Source organism: Leucoraja erinacea, chromosome 11 (assembly GCF_028641065.1).
Source record: "Leucoraja erinacea ecotype New England chromosome 11, Leri_hhj_1, whole genome shotgun sequence".
NCBI lineage: Eukaryota > Metazoa > Chordata > Chondrichthyes > Rajiformes > Rajidae > Leucoraja > Leucoraja erinaceus.
In genome coordinates, this window is record NC_073387.1 from 30,760,966 (window position 1) to 30,788,862 (window position 27,897).

The window sequence follows — 27,897 nt, forward strand, 5'->3', positions numbered from 1 at the left end:
TGATTGAATATCGCAAATATTTATAAAGCTGATACTTAAACCGACTCTCATTCGTCTGGTTTTTAGAATGGAAAGCATTGGTCCTGCAAGAGTCCTGTCTCACATGCTTGGACCAAATGAGATGCATGGAGGAGAATTGGCCGCGCGTGCGCTCGTCGGTTTGGGCGGGAATTGCTGCACGCGGCGATGCTGTTGTCGTCTCGCGGCCCTCGGCCTCTGCTGGCAGGAGCGGCTTCCTCTCGGCGGGGAATGGCGGAGCCCGGGCAGCTGAAGGTAAAGGCCAGCAGGAAAAAACTTTTTAACGCCGTGTACGTGAACAGCTTCGGCAAACACGTGTCCGGCTCGGTTATCGAGTTCGCGGGCAAGAGCCCGAGGCAAGCGGAGAAGCGGCGAGCCGTTGCCCGGACGCCAGCGGCTGTGCGCTCGCCAGGGGGAAGCGCAAAGGCTAACGCGAAGCCTCCTCTGAAGACCGCTGTCACACTGGCCTCTTTCAAGCCGCCGGCACCCGTTAAGAGCCCTGTGCTGTCGCCGGGACAAGCTGACGTGGAAAAACAAATGCAAAATAGTGGGCTCTCAGCCAAGAATGGAGCTAACATTAGTACTGTTGGTAAGAACACCAATCATCCTTCACTCAATTTGATGCCTCCATTGAATAGTTCACCGTGAATGGGTGGGAGCCGAACTTGCGCTGTTTTTTAAATTCAATATGCATTGAAGTAGTTGCTAAGTTAAAGTAGCAATGTTACAAAATTTTGAGATTCTAAAAATCAAGTGCAATTTATCCCATCAGATGAAGCACAAAAAGAAGTTTAATAAACACCCAGACTGCCTTGAAAATTCAAACGTGATATTCTCAAGATCAGAACATATATATTATTGTATTATATGCTGTAAGTCCGCAACAGATAGGTAAATTAATTACAATTTCTAGCATTAGACCAATTCTTTATGGAGAAGATCAGTTGCTAGCTGGTACATTGACATATCATAATCAGTAGCATCATCATACTCCTCAGATTGTAACCAATAAGTAACTCTATACACCTTGTTTTTCCTCAACTTTTCCATTTTGACGTTGTAAACTACAAGTTTTTGCTCTTCAAACCACGCATAACATGCCTTTCTGCACACTACTTTCCCATTAAGAAAATCCTGTAGATCATCATATTTGGAGTAATCCAAATTTGGATAATCGCTGCGAATGCTGTCTAAATCTGTCTCTTTTGCTGGGCATTTGGATTGACAATTTTGCATTTCTTCTTCGGAGACATCCGTTTAAAATGTAAAGGAAAAATAACTGAACAGCATTAACAGAAACAAGTTATTATTTGCAGTTTTAGAAAAAAAGGTAGAAATGATAGAGCTAAACGCTAAAACAAATAGTAAATACCCAACAAACAATTCATATTCGCTGAAGGGTTTCGGCCCGAAACGTTGCCTATTTCCTTCGCTCCATAGATGCTGCTGCACCCGCTGAGTTTCTCCAGCTTTTTTGTGTAACCTTCGATTCTCCAGCATCTGCAGTTCCCTCTTAAACAATTCATATTCATCAGTTTCATCAAATCAATGACAATTAGATGAATTAATCTAATTCATCTAATTTCAATTACTAGATCTAAACATCTATCCATTTCTTAAGAAAAGGCTATTTTTTTTAAATAGCCTAAGTATCCAAATAACAAACTAATCCCATTCACACAAGAATTAACGATATAACATGATGTTAAATCTCACTGTCATGAACATATGCCAAATGGAAGGAATTTAATGTTTAATTCCCATAAATTAATATAGAGACATCCACTCTCAATATGATCAAAATTATTTTTTGCACAATACATGTGACTAAAACTGTTGTGGATATCTATAGTACTAAAAGTCTGATCTTAACCACTTCCTGTTCTTCTGTATATTGATTTTAGAAAAAACGATGCCACTTACGGCTGTGATTTTGGCCATCTTACTCAGAGTCCCCCTCCACTGCGCAGGGCAAGAGGATTTTTCCCATCGATGAAAAATAAAAGAGTTATTAGTGTTTACATTTTTTTGAGATTCTCTCTCCTGAAGGCCACGCCCCTTCCAGAGGGACTATAAAACCCGGAAGTGTTGAGTGCCTCAGTCAGTCTCTGCAAGTAGAGGGAGCAAGAGGGTCACGCCTCTCAGTCTGAGCTGTGAATAACACTGAACACATGTCTACTAAACTGAGTGGTTTTACTGACCTGTCAGTGCCCTTAATATGGTTTGAAATTTTGGTTTGGAAATGATAAATCTGTGTTGCCTTTGGTTTGGAAATGCTAAAGCTGCGTTGCCTTTGGTTTGGAAATGCTAAAGCTGTGTTGCCTTTGGTTTGGAAATGCTAAAGCTGTGTTGCCTAATTAAAGTTGCCTTGCCTAATTAAAGTTGCCTTGCCTTCTATATAATTAAAAGTCTAACTTGATCACTTCCTTTATATTGATTTTAGAAAAAACGCTACCATGTACGCCTGTGATTTTTGGCCATCTTACTTGGAGTCCCCCTCTGCTCATCAGGTTCCGAGGATTTTTCCCATCGATGAAAAATAAAAGAGTTATTGGTGTTTAAGAAATGTTGAGATTCTCTCTCCTGTCAATCAGGCCATGAAGGCCATGCCCCTTCTGGTGGGAGGGGGAGGAGGGACTATAAAACCCAGAAGTGTGGGCGTGGCTCAGTCTCTGCAAGATGGAGGAGGGAGAGGTCACAACTCTGTCTGAGCTGTGAATCAACTGAACACTGAATGTCAACTGAACTATGAGTGTGGTGTGTTGTGTGGTTTTATGGTGGTTTCACCCTGCTTGAAATGGTATGAAACGGCACTTGAATTTGGTGGCCTTGCACCCTGCTTGAAATTGAATTTCAAGGAATAGCCGTGAGTCAACTGCCAGCCCACCAGCCGCGAGTGAGTGAGCTGCCAGCACAACAGGCTTGAGTGACTGAGCCGCCTGCCCAACAATCCATTCGGCCCGCAATGTCCATACTAACCCTCTGGAAACCAGTCCCTTCAGCCCACAACACCCATACTAGCATTCCAGAAAGTCCCACCCCCCCACTAGCCACCAATATTGGAATTGGTGGAGAGGTGGAATATTGCGTTGCGGGACCAGCCCTACCGTGTGATGCAGGACCCAACTGGTCCCACTTAGTCTAGTTTAGTATAAAAATATTGATTATGGATAGACAATTACACAAAATGTAGATGATTTTTGACGTGTTTGTCCAAAAAAAAAGAGAATTTTAATCATCTTGCGAGTGGGTGTTTCTGAAATGCGATCGATTGGAACGTTGCCGTGAATTTTAACCCCATATCGGCAGGCAAAGACATGGCCGGATCATTTGGGGACTAAATAACATTTTCGCGTTGTAAAATTAGACTAAAGCCACCCCAAGAAGCAAGATTATATGTGAAATATACGACTTACCCTTTGTTTTGTCCTGATATTACGATCCGTCACGTTGAAGGCGTTGAGGGTGCTCGAAGTTGCTTTTTACTTAAATCCAACTATTAACTTGACCAGCGTTATTTTACTTTTTTTTTTTAAACCGGTAATGGAAGTCCGATCGATTTTTCTTCATCGACTAGCAGCTCGAGGAAATCCCTCTCCAACATGCGATACAAACCTGCATTTTAATTCCCCCCTGCCCAAAGGTACCGTAGTCGCACGCACTGTCAGTGGCAGATCTGCAGCGCCGCTGAAGGTAGGTTTTGTAACATCGCTTCGCTATTCTAATGGCCCACATGGTTGAAGTATGTTTATATTGCTGGTGAAAGTGCTCCCACTGAGTTGTTGGCTTGAAAACTCCAGGATTTGAAATCCTCTTGTTATGAAGGCCAATATGCCATTAGCTTTCTTCACTGCCTGCTGTATATGCACGCTTACTTTCAGTGACTGATGTACAAGGACACCCAGGTCTCGTTGCAACTCCCCTTTTCCTAATCTGACACCATTCAGTTAATAATCTGTTTTGTTCTTGTCACCAAAGTGGATAACCTCACATTTATCCAAATTATACTGCATCTGCCACGCATCTGCCCACTCACTCAGCCTATCCAAGTCACCCTGCATCCTCATAGCATCCTCATCACAGTTCACACTGCCATCCAGCTTTGTGTCATCTGAAAATCTGATCATGTTATTTTTAATTCCTTCATCAAAATCATTAATGTATATTGTAAATAGCTGTGGTTCCAGCACTGAGCCTTGCGGCACCCCACGTCACTGCCTGCCATTCTGATAGGGACCTGTTAATCCCTAGTCTTTGTTTCTTGTCTGTCAACCAATTTTCTATCCATGTCAATACCCTACCCGACCCTACCCTACTCCCATTACCATGTGTTCTAATCTTGCCTACCAATCTCCTGCGTGGGACCTTATCAAAGGCTTTCTGAAAGTCCAGGCACTGGCTCCCCCTTATCTATTTTACTTATTGCATCCTCATAAAATTCCAGAAGATTAGTCAAGCAAGATTTCCCCTTCAAAAATCCATGCTGACTTGGACTAATCCTGTTACGGCTATCCAAATGTGCCGCTATTACATCTTTACCACTTCAAGCAGGGTGAAACCACCATAAAACCACACAACACACCACATTTACAGTTCGGTAGACATTCAGTGTTCAGTTGATTCACAGCTCGGACAGAGTCGTGACCCCTCCCTCCCCCATTATACAGAGACTGAGCCACACCCACACTTCCGCGTTTTATAATCCCTCCCACCGGAAAAGGTGTGACCTTCATGGTGCGATTGACAGGAGAGAGATTCTCAACATTTTTTAAACACTAATAACACTTATTTTTCAATGATGGGAAGAATCCTCTGCACCTAATGAGCGGAGGGGGACTGAGTAAGATGGCCAAAAATCACAGCCGTAAGTGGTAGCGTTTTATCTAAAATCAATATACAGTGGAAACAGGGTAGTTGTCAAGTTTAGACTTAATCATTTGTCACTTCAAACTAACCCCGCCAACCATTTGCAGTGCTTTTACTTCAAACCAACCCCCACCAACCATTTGCAGTGCTTTTTCTTCAAACTAACACCCACCAACCATTTGCAGTGCTTTTACCTCACACCAACCCCGGCGGGGGAGGTGGAGCCGCTGCCGCTGTGCGGGGCCTGTCATTCGCCCTCCGTCATCCCGCACCTAGTATCTTTGCCCCGCACTACAGTCGTCGCCGACACGAAACGTCACGTTCCTTTTCTCCAGAGATGCTGCCTGACCCGCTGATTTACTTCAGTTTTTTGGATCTATCTTTTATAAACCAGTATCTGCAGTGCCAAGCCGGGCAAAATGACTTGGCATTTAGGTTGCCCGGCAGCATTTTAGGTGGCCATTGGCACCCTGGCAACCGTTAATTTCGAGCCCAGGGGGGGAGAGAGAGGGAGAGAGAGGGAGAGGGGGAGAGGGAGGGAGAGGAGGGAGAGGGGGGGGGAGAGAGAGAAAGAGGGGGAGAGAGGAAGGGAGAGAGAGAGAGGGAGAGATGAGTGGGGCGGGGCGGGGCGGCAGGTCGCGGGGGCCCGAGCGAGCCTGGAGTGACCGGAGGACCAAAGATCATATAGCAGGCTATAGGCTCTTTGCTGAGGACTGCCAAAAGCTTCTGCCAGCATTACAGAGGATCGGGCTGCGGACACGGAGAGGAGGAGAAGGGAGAGAGGGAGGAAGGAGAGGGGAGAAGGTGAGAAGGGGGGTGGGGAGCCAGACGAGTGAGTGGGCTGCGAACAGCAGAGACAGACAGCACCGGCTTGACTTTCTGGACACCGCCAGCTGAGTGAGCGAGCGGGCGGGTGAAGGATGGGAGGGGAGGGGCTTCTCAAGCTGCGCGGGCATTGAGAAAACTTCTTCAGCGCGTGGGTATTTGCCATTATATTGCTTTCAGGAGCCAATATAAATGTTAAATATGGTCAACAAAGATTTCATATAAAATTGCATAATTCCACATGTGCATTTATGTATTGCAGGGAAGGCTGATGTATTTAAATTTCCCGTATCTGTCAACAGTGATGCTACAAGTGGGAAGAAGAAGAGCAATGATACAGTAAGTGATCTATGATCCTTTGGAAATGAGTTGCATTGTATTATTCTTATTCTGCATAATTATGCAATTGACAACAAAAATTGATTTTGTCTTAATATTCATTTGGTTACGTTTGCCTTCTGAACCTGAACATCATTGTGATCTCTTAAGTTTACTTGAATATTTGTACATCAGGGCTCTCACTTAACTTTTTTTCCCTGTTGCCAGCCGGGCAACCTTGACAGCTTTTTAGGTTGCCAAATGACAGTTTAGGTGGTCATTTAAGACGGTTTGCATGACGCGTGTGATAATGTGCTCGGAGGAAGTGCGTAGTTACCAGTCGTAATTATGCTCAATGAAGCATTCACATATTATGTTCAAGAAGGAACTGCAGATGCTGGAAAATCGAAGGTAGACAAAAGTGCTGGAGAAACTCAGCGGGTGCAGCAGCATCTATGGAGCGAAGGAAATAGGCAACGTTTCAGTCCGAAACCCATCAGTCTGAAGAAGGGTTTCGGCCCGAAACGTTGCCTATTTTCTTCGCTGCATAGATGCTGCCACATCCACTGAGTTTCTCCAGCACTTTTGTCTACATTCACATATTATTTCTGCTTCAAATAACTCACAAACTAAACATAGCAATGTTACAAAATTTTGAGATTTAAAAAATCAAGTCTGCAATTTATCCCATCAGATAAAGCATAACACAAAGTTATTCACACCAATCAATACATGTATTAAAAAAGTATACCATTTTCAACTCGGAAATTAGATCTTGTTCCCTATTGCAATGGACAACAAAAAAGCTTCTTGGATAATAGCCCATTTCTTAAGGAAAGATTATCTCAAAGATTATTCAAAATATTTTATAACATGATTTTTATACATTGCAATTTATAGGCCAATTTCTATTATTTAAAATCGTTTTCTAGTGGGTTTCTTGAACGCGCAGGTTTAGAATGTTGACAGCTTCCAAACAGAAAAATACTGTGGTTATAAAAAGCCAAAATAGCATGGGTCATTATTGCTATATGGCACAGAAACACTCTCGGTACTTCCTTTAATAATTTATCCACCATAAAACCCTGGGTTGCAAAGCTTGAAAACGAGAGCGTTTCTAAAGGCCTATAAAATGAGCTTTTGGGACCGGGTCTTGTTCTCCGTTAATGATTTACTAGGCTGAACTCTGCGATTGGACAGCCTAGTAAAAAATCTGAACAGGTTAAAACAGCTCCAAAATCACACACAAGGGGTGGGGCAGATGCTCAGCCACGATTCAGGTAGGTTTTGTAACATACCTACTAAACATATTCACCAATCAATACATGATATATACCACAATGACATGCAGCAAAATTATAATATAATATCTCAACTATTTTTATACATTGCAATTAACGCAATTTCTATTAGTTCTTTCCACTTCCAAACAAAAATGTGGTTGGCCATAGCATGGGTCATTATTGCTATTGGCACAGAAACACTCTCGCTTCTACATAATTTATCCACCACAAAATATACAGGTTGCAAGGAAATTTCTAAAGGCATTTTATGATAATAGCTGTTAAAACCGACTACACCCATCTGACAGGTTAAACATTACACTAACTGACAAGAGATGGCCAAAGGACATAACTGCAGCAAATGTTCTTTTGGTAATATGTTTAAAGGTGTCAAAACAAATAATAACATTGGGAATTAAAACACATTTGATTGCATTATCAAACATAGGGGTGGAGCACAATAGGATGGGTGGTGTGAATCAGCACGGGGGGGGGGGATGGGGGGGGGGGGGGGGGGGGTGAGAAGGCAATCATGAATAGAAACATAGAAAATAGTTGCAGGAGTAGGCCATTCGGCCCTTCGAGCCTGTACCGCCATTCAATATGATCATGGCTGATCATCCAACTCAGTATCCCGCACCTGCCTTCTCTCCATACCCCCTGATCCCCTTAGCCACAAGGGCCACATCTAACTCCTTCTTAAATATAGCCAATGAACTGGCCACAACTACCTTCTGTGGCAGAGAATTCCACAGATTCACCACTCTCTGTGTGAAAAATGTTTTTCTCATCTCGAGCCTAAACCTTCTGCACTTCTCTTTCCACTTCTCTAACAGCTGCGGCTCGCCTGCAGTCCGTCTGACTTTACTTTTTTCTGGGTTTTTTTTTGTCTTTTTTGGTTAAGTTTTAGTTTGTTGGGTTGTGTTAGGGGGGAGGGGGGTGAAACATGTTCTCTGTCTCTTCCTTCGGGGGAATGCGACTTTTTCGTGTCGTATCCTCCTTCTCTGCCTCCGTCTGCGCTGAGGCCTAATGGCGGAGCTGGCGGCCTCTAGCCTGCGACTGACCCCGAGGCTCCGGAGGCAGAGCCAGCCAGGACTCACCAACGAGAGGCTGGCCATCTTCGGGGCTGAGGCAGCGGTGGCCCGACTTGCTGGTGCGGCGTTCTGGCTTTCGGCGGCGGCCTGGAGCTGATGCAGCGAGGCTTGGAGCTGAGACTACGGGGCCCAGAGCTGGGGCAGCGGCCTGGAGCTGAGACTGCGGGACCCGGAGCTGGGGCAGCGGCCCGGGAGACTGTGGGACCCGGAGCTGGGGCAGCGGCCCGGAGCGGAGACTGCGGGACCCGGAGCTGGGGCAGCGGCCCGGAGCGGAGACTGCGGGACCCGGAGCTAGGGCGGCGGCCTGGAGCTGATGCTGTGAGCGGAGACGGCGTTCCGGATTTCGGCGGCGGCGACATCACCACGGAGGTCCGCTGGACTGGAGGGCGGCATCTCCGTCCTGGATTGATCGCCTCAGCGCAGAGGGAGAACAAGGAGGGAAGAGACGGAGACTAAGACTTTGCCTCCATCACAGTGAGGATCTGTTTGGTGAACTCACTGTGGTGGATGTTTAATTTGTGTTTATTGTATGTTTTGTTTTTATTGGTTCTGTGTATGACTGCAGGCAACATAATTTTGTTCAGACCGAAAGGTCTGAATGACAATAAAGGAATCTAATTCTAATTCTAAAAGACTTCCCCATTATCCTTAAACTGTGACCCCTTGTTCTGGACTTCCCCAACATCGGGAAGAATCTTCCTGCGTCTAGCCTGTCCAACCGCTTAAGAATTTTGTAAGTTTCGGTGTGGAATGGATGGATTGCGGCAGGTGAATTAGTACGTGTTGGTTGGAGTATGTAAAATTGTGAGGGGAGAGCACGGGGGATGTCAGTGGTGTTGAATGGGGTGTTCAGAAAGGGATGGATGGGGGGGGGATCAGTACAGGATGAATGGGGGGGATCAGTACAGGCGGAATGGGGGTAGACAAAAATGATGGAGAGGGTGAGGCAGCATTTATGGAGCAAAGGAAATAGGCAATGTTTCGGGTCGAGACACTTCTTCAGACTGTTACCACCATTCTTCTTGAAGGGGGGGGGGGATCAATACAGGATGGATGGGGGGGGGGGGGGGGGGGGTCAGCACAGGATGAATGGGGGGTTCAGTACAGGATGAATGGGGGATCACTACAGGATCAGGAGAGTGTGGATGCTGAGGGGAGGTCTGTGCAGGATGAATGGGAGATCACTACAGGATCAATGAGGAAACAGCATAGGATGCATGAGGGGATCAGTACAGGATGCATGAGGGGATCAGTACAGGATGCATGAGGGGATCAGTACATGATGCATGAGGGGATCAGTACAGGATGAATGGGGGATCAGTAAAAGATGAATGGGGAGATCACTACAGGATGGATGGGGGGGGTTGGTGCAGGGTAAATGGAGGGTGGGTCAGTACGGAATGAATGGGCGGCTCAGTGCAGTATGAATTGGGGGAGAAGTGCAGGATGGATGGGAAGTGGGGTCTGCACAGGATGAATTGAAGGACCAGTGTAGGATGGATGGGGGGAGGGGTGGCAGGAGAATCAATGCGCGGTGGGTAGGGTGATGAATAGATTGGGGGGGGGGGGGGGGGGGGTAGATGGGGAGGGGCGCACAGGGGATGTCAATGAGGACTGAATAGAGGAGGGAATATGGATTAGTGCGGAATGGAGAGGAGGGGTCCCAGGGTCAGTGCTCCTCGGACAACATCACCCAGCTGCCTTGGCCGTCCCTGTCCAACGCCAAAGTGCCGCCGCCAAAGCGGGTGGCATTTGGGATCTCCTCGCCACCGCCTCCCCTCCTCCGGCAGCCGACAGGAAGATGCGGGTGCCCGAGAGCGGTGCAGCTCAAAAGATCCTATAGCTATAGGATCTTTGGTGCTGCTGCTTCCAATGGTGGAAGGAGCCCCCCCCCCCCCTCCCCCTCCCCCTCCCCCTCCCCCCTCCCCCCCTCCCCCTCCCCCCTCCCCTCTCCCTCCCCCCCTCCCCCTCCCCCCCCCCCCCCCCCCCCCCCCCCCCCCTTTTGTGTCTATTGGTATAAACCAGTATCTGCGTGCCAAGCCCGGCAAAATGACTCGGCGTTTAGGTTGCCCGGCGGCAATTTGGGTGGTCAATGGCACCCGGGCAACCGCTAATTTCGAGCCCTGTACATTCATGCATATAGCTCAAAGCAATTGCCTTGAATTGGAAATAGATTATCGAGAATCATTTTGAATTGAACCCATTACTTTTTTTTGGTTTATGGCATGCTTTGCTTTTAATCCCCTACCCTCACAAACACATGCAGACAACATCAAAAACTTCAACACGCATACGTTACCATCTGGCCAGCTCCCTTCCATTCACCCAGTTATGCTCATTGGAGTGCTGGTTCCTGTGCTCCCTTCCATTCTTTGATACCGCAGTTCCCGTACTCACTTGAATCTTTCCACGTTTACTGGAAAATGTATTATTTTTCTGTGCAACATCAAAAAAAGAGTGTTAATAGAAAACATTCAAAAGTCTTGAAAACCTGCAATTCTGGCATCTCCAAAGTCCTAAGCATGCTGAATTAATGGAGTTGAACTCTGCTTTGACGTTGTCAAAGAATGCATATAGGTTCTTCCAATCTTGCAGACTTAAAACCTTTTCAGATATGAATTCAATATATTAACATGTTAAATTATGTTTTATTTATTTGTATAGCTTGGCAAGAAACGTGAAGTTTTCAGAGTCATTTACAAAATGCTTCATGAAAATGAAAATCTTCGGACGCGGTTGCTGAACACAAGCCACAATTGCACAGTGGGTCTGTATCAATGCATTGGTAGATAATGGTCATTAACTACAGAAAGGGAAATGTCATGCACTAATTTATATTATGATGGTAACCTTAGAATTGTGGATGTTGTCTGTAACCTATCCTACTGGATGATTACTCTTCAGAAGTAAAGTTTGGTGGTCCAGTAGAATTTAAATTGGGTGTCTTAGTGGTTATGGCCAATGTTCGTAAAACAAATGCAGGTTTAGAAATATTTTAGCTTCTTATTATTCCCCCGCTACAGAATACGTACGAGGGTAGAGGACAGCAATTTCAGAAAGAACGTAAATTATCAGTATGGTTATATTCACCACAGACCACCAGGTATTGAGTGGTCTCTTTTATGTTTTCGAATTTATTCTCTGTAGCTGTAAACCATGCTTTTAAATTAACCCAAGATGTAAAAGTGGCTTTTCATAATTTTTGTCAGCAAGATCTCTAATTGTACTTGGAGAACATCCACAGAATAAGATGGAATTCTTGGCAGATGTGGGGTTAGTATGGATTAAGTTCCTTACATTCAGTTCTATTGAAATTGGAGAGTTGATACACCCACATTTAATTCCATCGCTTGTATCATTCTGACAATCAAAGACTGGATTTTGGAGATTTTTGCAGAAGATTGGATGAGAGTTGAAGGAGTTTGCCAGAATTTGGAGCCTGTAACGGGGTGCGTAACCAAAGACTGGAGCTTAGATTTAGAGTTTAGGTCCTTGGGAGAGGGAGAATGATAGTTATGGACCTGGTACAGAGTGGCACGGTGCAAATTGTGCAGTGTTTGTGAAGGGAATAGATGAGATCCTTTTCCAACTGCTTTGACTCTGTGGACGGGTCCTTATTCAAGAACTCAGCAGCCAATCTAAATGAGTGTGCCACTGCTATTGCTGACTTGATCTGTGAGCATGTCGAGGAAAGTATGCCAAAGAAGACAATACGAGTGTTCCCTAACCAGAAACCTTGGTTGTGTGGACCTGCTTGCAGGAGTATTTGAAGATATCTTTAACCTCTCCCTACTCCATTCTGAATTTTGTACCTGGTTTAAGAAGACTACTATCATCTAAAGAAATGCAAGTTAGTATGCCTTAATGATGACTGTTCAGTAGCTGTGACATCTGCTATCATGAAGTGCTTCAAAGTGTGTGTCATAGCGACATTAACCTCACTTCCTAGATAGCCTTGATCCACAGCAGGCACCATCTCCCTGGTTTCCTGCATTCATCATTGGATCCGCTGAATTACCAGGACACCTACGTCATACTCCTATTTATTGACTGTAGTTCCATCTTCAACCTTGTTATCCCAACCAAACTCATCTCCAAACTCCTGGACCAAGGAGACCATGTGCGGATGTGGCGCCGACGGACGAGAAGCTGAAGCAAAGAAGCGGAAGCCAAATAACCGAATGGAAATAAAGCCGAAACGCCAAATAACCGAATGGAAACGAAGTCGAAACGCCAACTAGCCGAAAGGGTGGGACGCCTAAATGCAAACTAACCGAAAGGGCGGGACGCCTAAAAGCCAACTAACCAAAAGGCTGTGTCGCCTAAAAGCTAACTCACCGAATGGCCGCTGTGCCGAAACGCCACCTACCCGAAAGGCAGCGTCGCCTAAAAGCAATGGACTGATTGCCGCTCAACAGGAAAGTCAAATAACGGACATGACGTTGCCAGGGGGCGGCACTTATCAGCGATTGGTCCAGACCCCCGCGTCCATCATATCACTGTGGAGGGATGAACATTGTCCCACACCTCCGCTCCACCCGACCCACAGTCGTGGGAGAGTGGGGGCTGTCCCTAGGGATGCGCACCTTCGGCCGCTTACAACTTGGTGCTTGGGTTCAGATTGCCCAGTCTCCTATGGCTTGTGTGAGAAAATGACCCCCACCCTCCTGCCGGTGGAGACGGAGGAGAGAGAGGGGGAGAGAGAGAAAGAGAGAAGGGAGAGAGGGGGAGAGAGAGGAGGGGGGAGATAGAGGAGGAAAGCGAGAACGGGGAGAGATAGAAGGGAGGGAGGGGGAGAGAGAGAGAGAGGGGTGGGAGAGATAAGAGGGGAGAGAAAGGGAATGGAAGAGATTGTAGAGAGGGGGAGAGAGGGAAGAGGGAGAGAAGGGGAGAGAGAGGAGGAGAGAGAGAGGAGAGAGAGAGAGAGGGAGAGAGAGGAGGGAGAGAGGTGGGAGAGAGGAGGGAGAGAGAGGGGGGGGAGAGAGGAGGACTGAGAGAAGGGAGAGGGGGGAGAGAGAAGAGGGGAGAGGGAGAGAGAGAGAGGAGGAGAGAGAGAGAGGGGAGAGAGAAAGGGGAGGGAGGGGAAGAGAGAAGAGGGGAGAGAAAGAGAGAGAGGGAAGGGGAGAGAGAGAAGAGAGAGACGAGGGGAGAGAGAGAGAGGGGGGAGAGACGGGAGGGACAGGAGGGGGGTCATTTTCCCACAAGCCATAGGTGACTGGGCAATCTGAACCCAAGCACCAAGTTGTAAGCGGCCGAAGGTGCGCATCCCTCAGGACAGCCCCCACTCTCCCACGGTTACCCTTCGTGGGCTGTGGGTTTGGTGGAGCAGAGGTGTGAGACAATGTTCATCCCTCCACAGTGATGTGATGGACGCGGGGGTCTGGACCAATCGCTGACAAGTCCCGGCAAAGTTATGTCAGTTATTTGACCTTTCTTTTGAGTGGCATTCGATCCGTTGGCTTGTAGGCGACGCCGCCTTTTGGATAGGTTTTCGGCAGGGCGGCCATTCAGTGAGTTTGATTCTAGGTGCTGCAGCCTTTCGGTTAGTTGGCTTTTTGGTGTCCTGCCCTTTCGGTTAGTTTGCATTAATGCATCCCACCCTTTTGGCTATTTGGCTTTTTTCGGTTTTGATTCCATTCGGTTATTTGGCGTTTCGGCTTCGTTTCCATTCGGTTATTTGGCTTCCACTTGTTTCGGCTTCTCCGTCGGCGCCACGTCCAAGTACCAAGGAGACATCCCCCTCTGTAATTGGATCCTTGACTTCCGGATCCGTAAACCACATTCACCTTATTGCAGTGCACATGACAATAATAAGCCAGTACCAATACCAGGCGTGGGAGGGTAGAGTCAGGTTTCATTGGTGTGTCTTGGGGATAAGGGGGGAATATAATGCAGGTACTTCGCAAGATTTTCGCAAGATTTTCATTATCGGTCTGAAACCTGCTGAAGTAGATTCCCTTTAAATGAGCATTGCTATGAAAACAGTTTTTGCAGATTGCCCAGATGTTGTGTTCAACTCACAACAGTGGGCCCTAATCTTAAAGGCAATGCCTTAAAAGACTGATGCACAGGAATTAAATTGCATTGGTTGTATCAGAGTAAATTATGGTTGGAAGCACCCAGTAGAATATCTGGATATGATTATAAATTGCACAAATTATACACAATTAATTTGAACTGTGAAGAATAACTGTAACTGCTTCTGTCTTTAAAGTCTGAGCAAACTTTAACAGTAGATAGCACCTCAGTAAAATAATTTTTAACTAAAATGACAGAAGACATTTGGAATATAATTACAAAAATTATTCAACTAAACTTGCTTGATTCTTGCTTATCATGGAATGGAATGTTAACATTTTAAAATTGTGCAGACTAGGAATAATGAAAACATAGTCCTAAAGATTTGCCTTTTTGTTTCGATGTAAGAACTTGCAATAAATAACATACAACCAATGAGACATTTTTTAATATTGAATGCAAGTGGATTTTTGAAATTTGGTGAATATTCCAGAAATTTGATTGAGCAGCTGGCTTTAACACATTTAGTTCTTTATTTAATGTAGGGTTATCCGATTGCCTCTGTTTAGTCTCCTCTTCTGGAAAATTGAATTACAGATTAAGATATTGAAATTATTTGTAGTTCAGTGGTACTATAACTGACAGTTAATGTTAAGATAATGCATGAGTTTCCTGGGCTTCCTGATACTCACCTTTGAAATCAATGTAGCTTGTAGTAAAGATTCTAATCTAGTTATTGGCAATTATATATATTGAAGCCCAAAATATTAATAAAATTAACTGATTGTTAAAAGATAAAATACAAACTGAATAGTTGTTATTGTGATTGAATAATTTAAGATATATGATCACAATCTATACTAAAACATTCTGTGAATAGTTAATTATATTTAAATATTGTGGTTTTAAAATATTTAATTTCTTCCTTGTTTTATTGTAATCGCAGATGTGCCAACAATTACAAATAACACGGATTCTCCGACAGCCTTGGTGAGTTTTCTGAAAGTTTTTAGAAAGCAGGTGTCCATCAATTGTTTCCTGAACTATTTCCAAAATAACCAGTAAGGCAGATATTTGTTGGTTGATCTTTACTGCACACCAACTCCAGGAAAAATTATGTGGCCTTTTTTCACACTCAAAAGATTTTTACCTCCAAATGAAAGGGGCAGTGGAGCATCGTTTAAAAAAAATTGGCTGTATGCAAGCATTTGCTTCTATGTTGCACCAGCTTCATGAAGGCCTGGGGAATAAACAACCGGTTTTAATGATGATGACAATGAAAACAATTGGATTGTCATTACTAGTCAGGATGTTTAGGCGCTAAAAATCTCTGAAATAGGCAGGCAAAAAGGCATAATAAAATTACAAAAAAGGCAAGAAAAAGGCATTTATTGACTAAAAAGGTATTTAATTCCACCACCAAAATATGGTTAAAAATGATAATCATAAAGGTATACTACATTAAATGACCAAAGTTGCCTGGATGCACATAACTACCAGCATTTTTTCAAATTATCTGGTGTTAAACTATGCCGTCTGTCAGACAGAATATGCTACAGTTATGAATAACTTCTTTCTACCCCAGCTGAGGTCACTGGTGCATACCTGAAACGAGCTACAAACTCTACATTCATGTCGATATCTTGTGCATTACAACTACCTTTGAGAACTTTAGCTATGTTTTGTTTTTATTCAAGATTTTTGTTAGCTAAAATCACCCTCTCACATTTTCCTTGTATGTCTTTACCTACATCGCCAGGAACTTTAAGTACAAAGTACAGCAGGTGAAGATGTAAACAACTGAGCAATAGTTGAGCTCTTTGACTTCTCCAATACCTCCAATGTCAAGAAATACTCCTTTGACGGTTGACCTGCCTCCAGTGTACCAATGACCACATTGGCAACATATCTCCCCACAGCATCAGTTGTCTCGTCTACTGATCCATATTTTGTTGCATGCAACTTCATCTCTAACTCTCTGCACAACATTGTTGAAGTTGTTATCAACATAATTGTTCTGTAATGATGACTCGCTTGGTATATGTTCCTCTGTGCATTTCCCTAAAAAACCTCTGAGAGATTTGTTTTCCAATTTCCACAGTGGAATTCCAGCATCAATGAATGCGTTGCACAGATCACTGGAAAACTCAGATTTGCGACTGGAGCCAGCAGTAAATGTTGTGAGGAGACATTGCTTGCGTATTTCCTACCTTCAGTTTCTCTGCCGCCGACTTGTGTTTAGCTGTATGTACATGCTGGGAGACGAAATATTTGTTCTCATGATTCACTGCTTTCTCACTTGCTTTGCAAAACAGCACACAGTTGTCCGTAGAGAATATATCACTCCCGTACACTCTCACCAAATCGTTCAATTTTTTACAAGTTTTTAACTTGACTTTAGGCATTTTGATGCTTACAGGGGTAGATAGAAACATAGAAATTAGGTGCAGGAGTAGGCCATTCGGCCCTTCGAGCCTGCACCGCCATTCAATATGATCATGGCTGATCATCCAACTCAGTATCCCGTACCTGCCTTCTCTCCATACCCTCTGATCCCCTTGGCCACAAGGGCCACATCTAACTCCCTCTTAAATATAGCCAATGAACTGGCCTCAACTACCCTCTGTGGCAGAGAGTTCCAGAGATTCACCACTCTCTGTGTGAAAAAAGTTCTCCTCATCTCGGTTTTAAAGGATTTCCCCCTTATCCTTAAGCTGTGACCCCTTGTCCTGGACTTCCCCAACATCGGGAACAATCTTCCTGCATCTAGCCTGTCCAACCCCTTAAGAATTTTGTAAGTTAATCCTACAGGAGCGGGGATGCAGACCTCTACTGGTAGGCCAAGTACAAGCTGAGAAGAGGAAAGACTTCAGTGTGGAAGGGCTTGCGAGAAATCACAAGCTACAAGAGGACCCCGCCCCCGCTCCTTGGTCAATCGTCAGCTGACCAACGACCTGAACGAGTTGTACTGCAGGTTCGATAAACAGAAACTTAACCCTGGTACCCCCACATCCCATCCCCAACCAACACTTCACACCTACTCACAGCTTGACTCCAGTTTGAAAAGGCTGGACCCTTCCCCACCTACTCCTCCCCAATCACCTTTTCACACCTACTTAAAGCATGACTCCAGTTTGCAAAGACTGGACCCTTTCTCGCACACCGCTCTCCAATCACCACTTAACACCCACTTACAGCCGGGTTTTACCCCGGTAGTGTAGATTTTCTTGTAAGTTACGTTAAAACGGCAAAAAAGGCTGATTTAGGCACTCAATCGTGAAAAAGGCATTATCTTTCTGAAATCATCAAAAAAGGTATGAAAATGCACTTATGGCAATCATGGCAAAATCCTGGCTCTAGTCATTACAAATTTAACAGATTCACTATTGGCCTTCAAGGGAGGAAATGCTGCTCTATAAGACTTTAGTTAGTTTGCACGGAGTATTGCACGCAGTTCTGGTCGCCCCATTGCAGGAAAGAAGTGGAGGCTTTGGAGATGGTGCAGAAGAAGTTTACCTGAATGCTACCTGGATTAGAGTGGTTTCAAATACATGGGAGGTTGGATAAGGGAGTACAGAGAAGGTTCACCAGACTGATTCCTGGGATGTCAGGACTTTCATATAAAGAAAGACTCGGCTTGTACTCGCTAGAATTTAGAAGATTGAGGGGGGATCTTATAGAAACTTACAAAATTCTTATGGGGTTAGACAGGCTAGATGCAGGAAGACTGTTCCCGATGTTGGGGATGTCCAGAACAAGGGGTCACAATTTAAGGATAAGGGGGAAATCTTTTAGGACCGAGATGAGGAAAACATTTTTCACACAGAGAGTGGTGAATCTCTGGAATTCTCTGCCACAGAAGCTAGTTGAGGCCAGTTCATTGGCTATATTTAAGAGGGAGTTAGATGTGGCCCTTGTGGCTAAAGGGATCAGGGGGTATGGAGAGAAGGCAGGTACAGGATACTGAGTTGGATGATCAGCCATGATCATATTGAATGGCGGTGCACGCTCGAAGGGCCGAATGGCCTACTCCTGCACCTATTTTCTATGTCTCTATGTAAACTTGGATTGTTTTCTCTGGAATGTCACAGGTGGTGGAAAGACTTGATAGAAGTGTATAAAATTATGAGAGGCGTAGACAACCAGAACCTTTTTCTCAGGATGCACATTTCCAACACTAGAGGACATAGCTATGTTGGGAAGGGAAAGTTTAATAGATATATGCAGGGTAGTTTTCTTTTACGCAGAGTGGTGGGGGCCAGGAACACATTGCTAGTGGCGGTGGCAAATACAATAGAGGTGTTTAAGAGGCTTTTAGATAGGCACAGGGAAGTCTAAGGAATAGAGAGGTATAGATCATGTACAGGCCGATGCGATCAGTTTAACGGCATCATGTTTGGCACATACATTGTGGGCAGAAGGGCCTGTTCCCAAAATCTATCATATTTGTCCAACATATGACTCGAGAACATTCAATATCTATATTACTAAAAGTCTGATCTTGACCGCTTTTGGTCCACTGTGCTGCGATTTCCGAGAAAACGCCGCCACCTACGGCCATCATTTTTGGCCACCTCGCGCAGAGCCCCCCTCCGCCTTCCGTGACCGGAGGATTTTTCCCGTCGATGAAAAATCAGAGAGATATTAATGTTTTTTTTTTAAATCGCTATTCTCTCTGCTTGCCCCCGCCGGCAGCAGGAGGGAGGGACTATAAAATCCGGAAATGTAGTCCCTCTCGTGTGATGCTGGGACCCAACGGGTCCCACTTAGTCTAGTAATTGATAAAAAATGACCTCTGCTGTGGACTAATAATAACTCCATTGATGCACCATGACTACTGCATTCAAACAAGAATGGCAAAGTTGTTCTGAGAGCAAACAACCCTTATCATAAACATCCACTAGCAAAAATGTGAGGGCTGTCTCACTGATTAGTGAATTAATGAACTGACAATATCTGTAAGTTATGTTTCTGTGAGACTCCCCAATCACAGTTCCTGGATATATCTTTTGACTACAGCAGAGGAGGTGGGACAGTGGTTACAGGTGGAAGGGAGTAGTGCTTGAAATCTTTCAAATTGATTCCAGACCTCAAGAGGTCTCATGGCATGAAGTCTTATGATTACCATCTACTTTCCTCTTTCCGTTGATGAATTAGTGTTTCCATACTCAAAAATAGTCGAAAGTAGCAGTGAAATTCCTCACTCCATATATTCTGGGCCTTTGCTATTTTCATGTTCATCACTTGGACAATTTTATAGCATCACCACTGGCCAACCGAGCAAAGTCCTGTCGAACATAGCTGCCTGAGTCAGCCTGCGAATAATAATGAGAAAATCCTACTTGATCTCATTCTTGCCTCTCTACGCATGACAGATGGATCTGTCCGTGTTAACATTGGTAGAATTGAACATTGCACATTCTATATGGGGACATGATGTATATGTGCAATATGGATTTGATTTGTATCTGGCAGCCCAACACTTGGCATCCATGAGGTGCTATAGAATAACAGCATCAGCAGAAGTGTACAGTACTGCAACTTGTATCCTTATAGGTTATATATCCCTCACTTTACCAGTACTATTGACCTAGATGTTGAACTCTTGTTCACTGAGTACAGATGGACACAGTGGGAGCATATCTGAGCCTACCTAAAAATGATGAGGTGTCAATCTAGTGAAGTTGCAATGTAGAACTATATACATCCGAGGCAGATTAGAGCAGAGCTAACTGATCACAGGTAACATTTCAGATCAATTCTGCCACAAGGTGGTGCTGGAGAGTGACATTCTACGTGAAGATCCTCAGAAAGCAGTTTGAACAGCCTCTTAAGATCAGTTCCCCATGTTAGTTTTATTCAGCGCTGGCAAGCTATTGGCTGCAAGTTGAAATCTGGTGCAATCTCTGGAACAGACCTTTACTAGATGAGCTGAATGCCTTTATGCCTTTTTTTTTAGCATGCAAACAAAAATGGACAGTTAAGTACCTAATGGGAAAAGACGCTTTCAAGGAGATCTGCATTCTCAACAATGGCAAGGTCTAAGAAACGAGTGTTGGATTAAAGACTTGGGCATTCACAACCAACTTCAATCAGAAGTGCCGAATGGATGGTCCATCGTGGCTTGCCTTTGAGATCCCCACCATTACGAATCAATCTCTAGCGATTTGATTCACTTCACTATTATCAAGCAATGACTGAGAGCACTTGGTGTAGCAAAAGCCATGGGGCCAGACAACATCCTAGTTGTAGTATTGAAGAGCTGCACTCCAGAAATATGAGTACCCCAAGCAGCGCTGTTCTAGTAGAGTTATACCACTAGCATCTAACCAACAATATGGAATAAATATTGTGCTGGTTTGTCCTATTTACAAAAATCTGTACAGATTCACTCCAAATGTTTATCAGTCAATAAGGAGTATTTGCAATTGCCACTGAAGTGATGGAAGCTGCCCTCAGTAGAGCTATCACATGGCAGTTACGATTAATATCGCCATTGTTCAGTTTGTGTTTCGCCGGGACCATCCTGCAGCAGACTTCATTGCAATCTTAGATAAAGCTTGATTAAAGAGCTTCACAGCATTTGATGAGTTATAGGACCACTATTTAGTAAAAATTACTACTTTAGTAAAATTGAACTCAAAAGACACATTCTCAATTCTGTCCTCATTTTACATTGGAAGCATAACTTTGAGACATATGCTTCTTCCTTTAAGATGCTCCTTGATGCTACTTTAACAAAATGTTTGGTTATTTGCAGTATTTCCTTATTGGGTTCTGTCAAATTTTGTTTGATATTACTTTGAAATGCCTTAGAATGTCCTAGTATGTTAAAAGTGCTTTATATGTATTGATACTGCAAGGTAGTTACGACTATGGTGGTAAGAAGGTATTTAGGATTAAGACATTAAAAATGTAAGGATAAGGAAGGGTGGCACTGAAAATTTTGTGGAAATGACAACAAATCTGGATACGGAGGCGACTGATTGCCGTGGGAATAGATTTTGTTTCAACGTCGGGTAACGCTGCTGAAATGTGAAAGGTTGCATTTCCAAGAAACCTTGTGTTATAAACCATTGCATCATAATGACAATTGTGGTATCAATGGGGAAAGGGGATTAGGAGCTAGAACCCGTTTCAGACTCACAATAACCAAGTCACTTTTCCTGCAGGATTTTTGAAAATAATAGTATTTTCAGTGGCAATAAGTTATATTTGTCTTAGTACAAGCTAACTCAAGTTTGTATGTTACTATATTTAATAGTGTCAATTGAAATAATTGCTTGTCAATTTCCATGTCTACCAGTGGTTAAAGTATCAACTGTGTTCTTAAAAAGCAACGGCATCCGATTACTGCAGGAGTTACATAGAAACAGTTTTTTCCCAATGTACTATTTAAATCCAAGACCACTTGTTTTCTGTCCATCAATTTCCAAAGTAACTTTTAAGTGTTTTTTTTGTTTCTGATGAAAATCACATTATTATCAATTCCTTAAATAGTGCAAATAGGGTTTCCAAATTCATCACTTGTCTTGAATCCATTTGAGTAATGGAAATGTGTGTTGCAACAGAACTGTATTTATGTTTTCTACTTCTCTGATTTTCCATTACAAATATAAAACCAATTTGAAAGGAACATCTGCCTTAATTATTTACAAATATTGTTCTCCAACCACCTGCTAGAAGTATGGCATCATTGAGATAATTATAGAAAATACAGTAATATCCAGGGCTTGTATTGGAAATGTATGTGTTAGCTGTCTTTAGTGTGCTCTCTTTAACTTGAACTGTCAGATGGAAACTTAAAATTACAAGTAGGCTGTGGGCCGAGCATCGAAAATGTGTCTAGAATTTAACTTTTGTGACACATGTCTAGGAATTACATGACATTTTTCACAGATTTAGATAAAATATAATTGAGAAGGAAGTCGTAACTCGTCAATGCCTAAAGTTGCACATTAATTAATTAAACTAATTAGAAAACAAGATCGAAAATGTAAGCGTCCAATGCCCATATTACACCATGGGGAGCCTGATCCCATGCTGCACTCTACTTAAATCATTATTTTATATATATGATGTGAATATGACGGTAATCATATATAATTATACTATAAAACTAATATAATTAATATATTTGTGAGTGTGTATTTTGAATGAGACTGCCACAGATGTCCAGCTCCTGAACCAGCCTAATTAATGGGTGAGGGCAGTTCCTGTGGGTTCCCCCGTTTACTGAACCCCACTGACTGCCAGTGTGCAGAGTGGTGGTCACGACCATAGTGGGACTGGGGCAGTGCCAGGCTGGGAGACAGACCTGCAAGGCATCCTCCAGTTGCTTTAATAGGAAAACAATTGAGACTGCTGCAGAGGTTCCGGGTTTTACCGGCTCATGAACCCGCCTAATTAAAGGGTCAGGACAGATCCTGTGGGTTCCCCCGTTTACTGAACCTCACTGACCACCAGTGTGCAGAGTGGGGGGTCATGGCCATAATGGGACTTCATTTTAAGTTACAATGAGCCAATATTTATGTTAGAGGACCCCCCCCCCCCCATGGTGCCTTTGCAAATGAGAGTTATTACCTTTAACCTAAAAGAACCCCAAAAGTGTTGCATTGTTTGTGTATCTGTAGTTTGTGTGTGTGTCTGTGTATACCTGTCAAACGTGTGGCTGTAGATGTGTGTATGGATGTGTGTATGTATGTATGTTTGGATGGATGTGTGGGTGGATGGATATTGTGTGAATGGATGTGTGTGTGTATGTATGTGTGGATGAATGTGTGTGTGTGTGTATATGGATGGGTGTGTGGATGTATCTGCGGATGGGTGTGAATATGTGTGTGGATGGATGTGTGTGTGTGTGGATGGATGTGGATGGATGGATGTGGATGGATGGATGGATGTGTGTGTGGATGTATGTGGATGGATGGATGTATGTGTGGAATATTGTATGGAATATTGTGTGTGGATGATTGGATGTATGTGTGGATGGATGGATGTGTGTATGTGTGGATGGATGTGTGGGTGGATGTGTGTGTGGGTGGATGTATGTATGTGTGGGTGGATGGGTGGACTGTTATACTGTCATTCACCAGCACGCCATAATCCTATCATTCACTCATTGTTTAAATCGACAAAATATACAGTAAAACACTCCATGTTAAAATACTTTATATAATAATTTATTTCCCCAATCTTGTGGTTTACATTCCATCTAATCTTCATCTGAATATTGTTCATCAGATTCCAAATCTTTTGTAGTAAGAGTTTCTGCAATCAACACACTTGCATAATTCTGTACATGGCACACCATGCTGTTGACATGAGCATCTTCCTTTCCCTTTACTTGACTTCTCACAGCTTGTTTTCTTGCATGACCAATATGTTAATTCTAGCAACGTGCTTGGGGCTGGAGGCAGATCAGCCGAGTCAATGTCCAATTCACCACCTACAATTTTCCACCCATGTCCCTTTGGACTGGGAATTTGTGGAAACTGTTCCAGACATTTTGAATGTACAGCAGCCTGGTAAAGAAATGAAAAGTAAAATAAATCAACATCCTCAAATATATCTTTACATTGTTCAAAGTAACATATCACCATAAATACAAAGAATTGTTTGAGTCCTATCATTACCTTTCTTCCTTTGAGACCTTGCTATAGCTCGATTTATTGTTGTTATGTTGCAGAAGTGACGATAACACTTGGCATGGTAACCCGGGATACACTGCTGCCTCCTAATAATAGAAGATAAAATGTGTCGGGGAGTATTTTACATCTTTTCATGTTTTATATTATGTAAGACAATCTCAACATATCAATGGGGAAATATACATGTATGTATGTCCAGGTAGAAGGGATGGCAAGTCAGCAAATGATCAAATTAGTGTTCATTATGTGGCACAGTGCCTATAGTGCATGTCCACACAAAACACTTCTGAGTGGAGGGGCAGAGGCTACTGAATAGCTACAGAAAGAAAACATCTCATAGTACTTAAGTCTGCATGGACTTCAATTCATAAAATGTCAACCTCTTCCTAATGTTAATGAGACTTACAGTGTAGATAAGTTAGTTCACGTTCAGGTGGAGGGGCAGAGGCTACAGAATAGCTACAGAAAAAAAGACATCTCATAGTACTTAAGTCTGCATGGACTTCAATTCATAAAATGTTAATCTCTTCTTAATGTTAATGAGACTTGCACTGTAAATTACTACCGTAGATAAATTAGTTTAAGTTCACATACACCAATTGATTTCAACATAAACATCCACCATTTTTGAGCATTTCTCACTTCGATAGAAGCCAATAAAGTGCAGTAAATCTTCCTCCTTTGTTCTTCCGTGGTTGGGGCCTTGAACGCTCCGCAGTCACCGCTACAGATGGCACTATGTAACCCCCTCCCCCGCGCGGAGATGATCCAAATACACTCCACGGCTCCGAGTTCCCGAATCGGCCGCTTCTTACCGGAGACTGCGGCTTCACTATGATAAGTACATAGGCCCCGCGGTCGGAGCACTTTTTCGTGGTAAGTGATCGCAGGCAGCTCTGAGATTAGATGTTTAAGAAGACTTCTTTGACTTCAACAAGCTGGCATTAGTGACAACTTAATTTAATTTGTTATGGATAGACATAGTTTAGGCCCTCAACTTCAGCCTCCAGATCTAATTTTTCACATAAGAGATTGAAATTAAATTAATTAAAGTCCATACAGATTAATTTTCATAAATTCAGACTTTAGATCTTACCTTTCAGTTCCAGGTAAAATATGTGCCGGTTTTGTTCTTGACGAGTTTCAGGTATGATTTATATAATATTTTTACACAATATGTTAAATTCAGGTAGTTCCGTGAGTTGGGTTAAAAACGAATGAAAAAGCTCCTCGGCCCACAGCCTAAAGTCTTAAGAAAAACCAAAGGGTTAAGAAAACATCCAGAGGAATCTGGAAATGAATAGCAAGCTCCCATTAACAATAGCTGAAAATGTGTTACTTGGCTCTGGAAAATATCTGGTCATGGATAATAAAAAAATATTTGAAAGAGCATTCCAGTTCCTCATTTGGAGTTGACAGATGATCATCACTAAGGCTGTGAATTTATTAACGGAGATGCAACACTGAATAGATATTCCATTTGAGTAACTTTTTGCACTGGGGATTGTTTATGCAGAATTTTCCCTTGGGATATTGTGAGTAAAGTTTTATGCTCTTTTCTGTTAATGTCAAATCTGCTGAGTGATCCTTCATTGTTCCCTGGAGCCTTCTGCGTCTGCAACACTCTTGAGTTCTATTTGTTGATTTTCTTGTACAGATAGAGACGGAGTTTTAATTTCTGTTAATTTCTTTTACTAGAGCAAACTTTTAGAAATAATATATATATTTTTTTTAATATAGGATGCCACTCCTTTTGGATGGGTGTAGAAATGACAAAGCTTCGTGGTTTCAAGGATTTGCCATTTAGTTGAACATTCATTTTGCTGCGATGCTCATTTGACATAGAAACAACGTTTTTTTGGGAGCAAATCATTTAATTTTTGTTTTGTAACAGATACATTGTGATCTTGAAATAGATTCAATAATTAGTCTGTCAATATTGAAATAAAATATTTATCGTAATATATGAAATTAAATGTATTTATTTAAAGCAATGTCTTGCAAAACTGTACATAAATAGTTTCAGATTACTAATAAATAAAATTAAAAAGTCGTTTTGTTTTAATTTGATGTAATTCTCATGTACTATAAGTTATAAGATCTTTATGTTTTATTATCAATCTTTGTGGGGTACAGTATTGAGTAAAATGGGTGGTAATGTCTATATTTTCAAATTTGATTAAGCAAACAGCATATAAATTGTACTCAAAGAAACTAGTTATTATCTGATGGCAGATTTGTTCATCACAGCTGGATATATTGTCTTTTTTTTCAGGCAATTCTTTTTAACCAAATAGTTATCCACATACCCGAACAATAATAATAGTTAATTATATGTAATTGTAGGTGTTGGACATTTCTGTCATAAGTAAATAATAGCCTGTTTTGGAGAAAATGTTACGTATCCTTACAGTAATGGGGGGCAGGGTGGAGCAGATGTAGCCTAGTAAACTATCTTTTACCACACCTGCAGGCTGTCATTGTTATTCCAAATTCTAGGCTGCTGTTCCTACAATGATACAACTCTACCGAATGAGCTAAATGCCGTTTGCACCCGTTTTGAACTGGCAAACAAAGTTTTATTAAAGTGTGACCTCCCATGTCCTGTAGATAGCAGAAGCCCGATCTTCTGTCATGAGGGTAAACCCTATGGAAGCAGCCAGCTTGTATGGAATCCCTACATGGTTTCTGAACTTATACTTCAGCCAACTAGCCACAGTTTTTGTCAAAACCTCCAATCTCTCACTTCAATACTGTATTGTCTCCATCTACTTCAAGGAAACATCCATCATTTTAAGTCCTCAAGAAAAGTAAAGGGGCTGTCCCACTTGGGTGACCTAATTGGCGAGTTTAGAAGAGTTTAAAAAAATGACATGTTGAAGACCTTCTTTGACTATGTAGAAGACCTCCTTCGACCTCCTTCGACTATGTTGAAGACTAGCTACGACTAACTTCGGGAAAATTGTACACCGAATAGTGGAGAGTGAAGACAACCTTCTACAACCTCCCTTCGACTGTGATGAAGACTATCTACGACTACGTTCAACTACCCTTGATTACCTACGACTAACATGCCGACCTACTACGACTAAGCTTACAAGTAAAAAATGTATCAATTTTTTCCATGGGGACTTTTTTACTCGCGGGCATTTTTTAACATTGAAAAAAACGCTGCAACCTAGCTGAGGCCTCGAATACGCGGAGACCACTCGAGCATGAAGGAGAGTTACGAAGACCTACAACGTCGTGTCGACCATGCTGTGAGTATGAGTCGAGGGCAAACTCGCCAGAACTCGCGGATTAGGTCGCCAAGTGGGACAGGCCCTTTAGGTGACCTGTCTCAATGACTACTGCCTAGTAGCTCAAACATCGATGATAAGAAAGTGCTTTGAATGATTGGTAATGGCCACATTTATGCTAATCTAGACCCCTTTAAATTTGCACTAAAACCCCCCCATCTACAATGGATGTCATCTCTTGCACTTAATTGAGCTCTGGATCAACTTGACAATAACATTCAGAATGCTACTGATTGACAACAGCTCAGCCTTAAAACAACCATAACCTGAATAAAGCTCATCACTAAACTGCTGGAGCTTGGCTTGAGCGATCAGATCGCCATCTGCAACTGGGTTCTGGACTTCCTAACCGGCAGACCTCTGTTGGTTAGAATTGATCAGACCATTTACACCTTGTCCCTCAATACTGGTGCGCATTAAGACTTTGTGCTCAGTCCCCTGCTGTACTTCCTGAACACCCATGACTGGCCAAGTGAAGTGCCATCTCTATCTTTAGGCTTGCCAATCTCCTTGTTTGTCAATTCAA

The 27,897-nt window shown here is 43.1% G+C and overlaps 1 protein-coding gene across 2 annotated transcripts; it reads left to right on the plus strand.

Annotated features, from left to right (window-relative positions):
• Positions 1-33: 33 nt before the first annotated feature.
• Positions 34-27,897, plus strand: LOC129701648 (uncharacterized). 2 transcript variants are annotated; one of them, XM_055642978.1, is made up of 5 exons: positions 34-607; positions 5,972-6,048; positions 11,069-11,171; positions 15,369-15,412; positions 16,524-16,767. In XM_055642978.1, the coding sequence occupies exons 1-5, from the start codon at positions 187-189 to the stop codon at positions 16,662-16,664; spliced, it is 786 nt and encodes a 261-aa protein (XP_055498953.1). In that variant the 5' UTR covers positions 34-186; the 3' UTR covers positions 16,665-16,767. The 2 variants fall into 2 exon arrangements, with proteins under 2 accessions (XP_055498953.1, XP_055498954.1); XM_055642979.1 differs by lacking the exon at positions 16,524-16,767 and adding an exon at positions 25,813-27,897 and having other exon boundaries at positions 44-607.